This window comes from Galeopterus variegatus, unplaced genomic scaffold, assembly GCF_000696425.1.
Source record: "Galeopterus variegatus unplaced genomic scaffold, G_variegatus-3.0.2 Scaffold19037, whole genome shotgun sequence".
Lineage (NCBI taxonomy): Eukaryota > Metazoa > Chordata > Mammalia > Dermoptera > Cynocephalidae > Galeopterus > Galeopterus variegatus.
Genome location: NW_007745148.1, coordinates 10,305 through 14,791, shown reverse-complemented (window position 1 = coordinate 14,791; position 4,487 = coordinate 10,305). Strand labels below are relative to the sequence as shown.

Genomic DNA, 4,487 nt, shown 5'->3' with positions numbered 1-4,487 from the left:
TGCAGGCCTGCCCGCCCTTGTCCGCTCTACCAGGAAGGGCTGGCCCAGGGCTGAGCAGCTGTCCCTAGTCCCCACCCCTCAGCCTTCTTCCTCTCACACTCCTGGGGTTGCTTTTCTGTGAAGCACAAGAGGCTCCCTTCAATTTGGAAACTCCTTAGGGAGCACCGTCTCTGCAGCCTGGGAACGGGGACCATGGCAGGGAGGGGCAGTCCTGGAGCCTGGTCCCTGCCAGCCCTGTGGCTGGGTTGACCCTGGCCCTTGTTGCCCCCATGTCTGAACCCCAGGACAGGAGGGGCTGGTGGTCCTGGGTCCCTAGGTGGATGCGCTGGAGCTTAGGGATCTGGTGAGTGCAGCTACTTCCTGGGAGGTGCTTTGCCTCGAAGGCTGAGAAGGCCAAGAAGCTTGAGTCAGCCATGGTCTCCTTGTTTGGTCCTCTGAGCGGATGCAGCAGCGTCCAGTCCAAGTCCCAGCTCCCTGGGAGCTGTCCTTTCCTCCTTCTGAACCCCAGGACAGGAGGGGCTGGTGGTCCTGGGTCCCTAGGTGGATGCGCTGGAGCTTAGGGATCTGGTGAGTGCAGCTACTTCCTGGGAGGTGCTTTGCCTCGAAGGCTGAGAAGGCCAAGAAGCTTGAGTCAGCCATGGTCTCCTTGTTTGGTCCTCTGGGCGGATGCAGCAGCGTCCAGTCCAAGTCCCAGCTCCCTGGGAGCTGTCCTTTCCTCCTTCAGCTGGCCTGTGCCTCCAGCTCAGTGCCCCATCCCACTTCCGGCTCCTTTTCCCTGGTGGCCTGGGGGCAGGGCGCGTCTGGCGCAGTCTTCAGGCTGACTCCACTCTTTCCTCGGTCCACAGGATGAAGCCAACGCACACAATGGTCAACTGCTGGTTCTGCAACCAAGACACACTGGTGCCCTATGGGAACCGCAACTGCTGGGACTGCCCCCACTGCGAGCAGTACAACGGCTTCCAGGAGGTGCGGCGCAGGACTGGCGCTTCTGAGATGGGCACTGTGGGGCCGCCTGCTGCCCTACAGGCTCTGAACCATCTGTTTTCACGGGTGGCTGCCCTGGTGCTGCACCCTTGTTGGAGGAGGAACTGGACTGAGGCAGCTGTGATGACTTGTCTGAAGTCACACCACTAGAAGTGGCAGATTTGTGGTTTGAACCCAGATCTTTCTGGCTCTGCAACCATTTTCTGCACTAGATCAGGGGTCGGCAAACTTTCCCTACAAAGGGCCAGATAGTGAGTATTTTAGGCTTTGCAGGCCGCATGGTCACGGTCACTGCTGCTCAGCGCTGCCGCGGGTCGGCAAACTTTCCCTACAAAGGGCCAGATAGTGAGTATTTTAGGCTTTGCAGGCCGCGTGATGACGGTCACTGCTGCTCAGCGCTGCCGAGCGCGATAGATAGTATGTGGATGAATGAGCATAGCCATGTTCCCATAGGACTTGATTTACAAAAACAGGCCGCCAGTCCGTGGGCCATGCTTTGCCTACCGCGGTTTGCAAACAGTTCCCAGAGCTGTGGGGTTCTGGGGACAAGGCCAACGGGAGGCGGGCGGCAGGCGCTCAGGCCGGGTGGCTTCACTCCAGAGTCTGGGCCTTCAGGGTTTGGTGCAAAGTGTCTTTGGCGGGAGAGCTGCTGCTGTTGGAGATATGCCACCACTTCCCTGTGGCGTCCCCACATGGGGCCTCCATGCTACTACTGTCCAGGCTAAGCCAGCTGGGGAAGCTCGCCTGCCTGTTGGGAAGGGGCTCCCCCTCTGACCACAAGTTCCCCCTTTTCCCCCAGAATGGTGACTACAACAAGCCAATCCCTGCCCAGTACATGGAGCACCTGAACCACGTGGTGAGCAGCACGCCCAGCCTCCGTGAGCCCGTGCAGCCGCAGCAGTGGGTGAGCAGCCAGGTCCTGCTGTGTAAGAGGTGCAACCACCACCAGACCACCAAAATCAAGCAGCTGGCCGCCTTCGCTCCACGCGAGGAGGTGAGGCCGGGGCCCTTTCGGGGGGTTCTCAGAGCAGCTGAGGGGTCAGGCACATGTGCAGCACGCTGGCTGGATGCCGTCTTGGGGCCTCAGCCCCTGCTCTGCCAGACAGCAGCTTTTCTGTCCTGAGTGCCCAGGGGGTCCCCTCCTCACCCTGACCCTATGTGGCCCCACATTCCTAGGTGTGTGATTTCTTCCAGCCCCATTGTAGCTGGGTTTCTCCTTGTGTCTTGTAGTCACTTGTAGTTCTAAGCCTGAGAACACCATGGAAACCCTAGCGCCTGTCAGTCCAGAGAGGTTTATCCCTAGACAGAGGGAGGGAGGATCCCTGGGCTCCAGCTGAAGCCCTGTTGGGTCCATCCTGTCCTCATCTTTCTGAGTCAGTCTTGCAGTTTGTTCTGAGAGCTGGCAGGGGATGCTCCTGGCTTCTGGGAGAGGGCGGAATCTAGATGTTGCTGAAAGGCCTGATGTTAGGGGTTGGGCTAAGCTGGGAGCTTTGCCACCCCTGGGCCCACCATGGAATCCAGGAGCCTTGTTACCTGGCTGCTCCTGCCTCTCTACCTACTCCTAGACCTCCCCCCACCCAGGGGGTCCTGTGACTTCCAGAAGCAGATGCCAGCTGGGGCCCAGGGACACTGGCTCTTCCGAGGTCAAGCCCAGGAGGGAGGGCGGAGAGCAGACATGAGCTTGGGGCCTGCAGCAAGGTGGGGGAAGCTGCGGCTTACAGCTGGGCAGCTTTTCCAGTGCTGGGTCCCAGCGAGAGATGGCATTGATGATTTTCCCAGCCGCCGCAGACTGGAAACGGGGGGAAGTGTGTGGCTGCATCTCCGAAAGGTGGTAGAGATGGGACTTGTCTCCTGGAAGCCCAAAGAACCCTTCAGCTCCTCTAAGGTCCAGGCCAGACAGGGCTCCTAGAGTTTTTCAAATCCTTGGGCTCAAGGGGAAGGGCTGGCCCTGCCTCTAGGTTACCCGTCTGTCTGAGTCCAGGCAGGGTCAGCTCAGAGCCACCTTCTGCGGCTCACCTGCCTTCCTGGAGCTGTGAGTCCAGGGAGCAGGGCCTGAAGCCAGGAAAACGTCCTGAGCTCCAGGCCTCCAGGTGCATCGTGGAGCAAAGGGACTTCATTAGAGTATCTCCGTCCCCTGTGGGCCTCTGTATGGTCCGGCCCACACTCCCAATAGCCCACGTCACTGTTTGTCCTTTTGGGCTGGGGGAGGGAAGCAGGTTCAGAGTGGGGATGACTTTCGTGCATCACCCCCCCAGGACCTGAACCCCGGTCCCACCCATAAGACAGACGGGCAGCTCAGCCACCATGCAGACACCAAGCCTCTGCCCCCCGACCCCGCAGGGCAGGTACGACGAGGAGATTGAGGTGTATCGACACCACCTGGAGCAGATGTACAAGCTGTGCCGGCCGTGCCAGGCAGCCGTCGAGTACTACATCAAGCACCAGAACCGCCAGCTGCGTGCGCTGCTGCTGAGCCACCAGTTCAAGCGCCGCGAGGCCGACCAGGCCCACATGCAGGTCCGCGCAGGCAGTCATGGGGCGTTTGGGCTGTCGGGGCCTGGCCACTGTGACCAGAGGGCAGCTTTTCTGAGCTGACAGCCTTATCCCTTCCCACGGGGCCACCTTCCCACCCTGCCCCTGGACCCTTTATGTCATCAGCCAAGTGTGTGTTCTCAAGGAGAGTGGCCAGCATAAGGATGTGCCTGCTGTTTACATGCCTGAGCTTGGCTTCAGGTTGCCCTGCTGCACCTGAGCTCCTCCGGACTCTGCTGCCTCGTCCTCAGAACGGCCTTGGAGGAACACTCTTAGGCGTTGGGAGCCTGTATCAGTGCATTTCTGTTGCTTAAACAAAATACCCAAAACTGAGTAATCTATAAAGAAATCAAATTTATTTCTTACAGTTTGGGAAGCTGGGAAGTCCACGGTCCAGGGGGCATGTCTGATAAGGTCTGTCTTGGAGGGAACTCTGTGTATCAGTGCATTTCTGTTGCTTAAACAAAATACCCAAAACTGAGTAATCTATAAAGAAATGAAATTTATTTCTTACAGTTTGGGAAGCTGGGAAGTCCACGGTCCAGGGGGCATGTCTGATAAGGTCTGTCTTGGAGGGAACTCTGCAGAGTCCCGTGGCCACCAGGGTGTCACATGGTGACAATGGCAAGAACACTGTCATGTGCTCTGAATAAAACCACCTGCCCACGCCCATGATAACTCATTACTCCATGTATGGGTTAATCCATTCAGGAGAGCACAGTCCTCACGATCCTGTCACCCCTCAAAGGCCCCATCTTTCAAATATCGTAGTCGGATTTCCCACCCTCATAACACTGTTACAATGGGGATCAAGTTTCCAACACATGAACTTTCAGGGAACACATTTGACCCATAGCAGACCCCCATTTACAACTGGAAACCCAACTCAGGGAGGTTAAGAAACTTGCATAGTAGGCCGGCCCGTGGCTCACTCGGTAGAGTGTGGTGCTGATAACACCAAGGCCACGGGT

At 58.1% G+C, this 4,487-nt stretch overlaps 1 protein-coding gene across 1 annotated transcript in view; it reads left to right on the top strand.

The window, feature by feature from the left end:
- Nucleotides 1–846: 846 nt before the first annotated feature.
- LOC103583013 (transmembrane protein 201-like) overlaps nucleotides 847–4,487 on the top strand; it is a gene marked incomplete at its 3' end in the record, with an annotated part of 13,497 nt that continues 9,856 nt past the window's right edge. Inside the window, exons 1-3 of the mRNA XM_008564442.1 lie at nucleotides 847–966; nucleotides 1,784–1,978; nucleotides 3,325–3,524. Of these exons, the coding sequence (XP_008562664.1) occupies nucleotides 847–966; nucleotides 1,784–1,978; nucleotides 3,325–3,524 (515 nt within the window). The remainder of the gene's footprint in view (nucleotides 967–1,783; nucleotides 1,979–3,324; nucleotides 3,525–4,487) is intronic.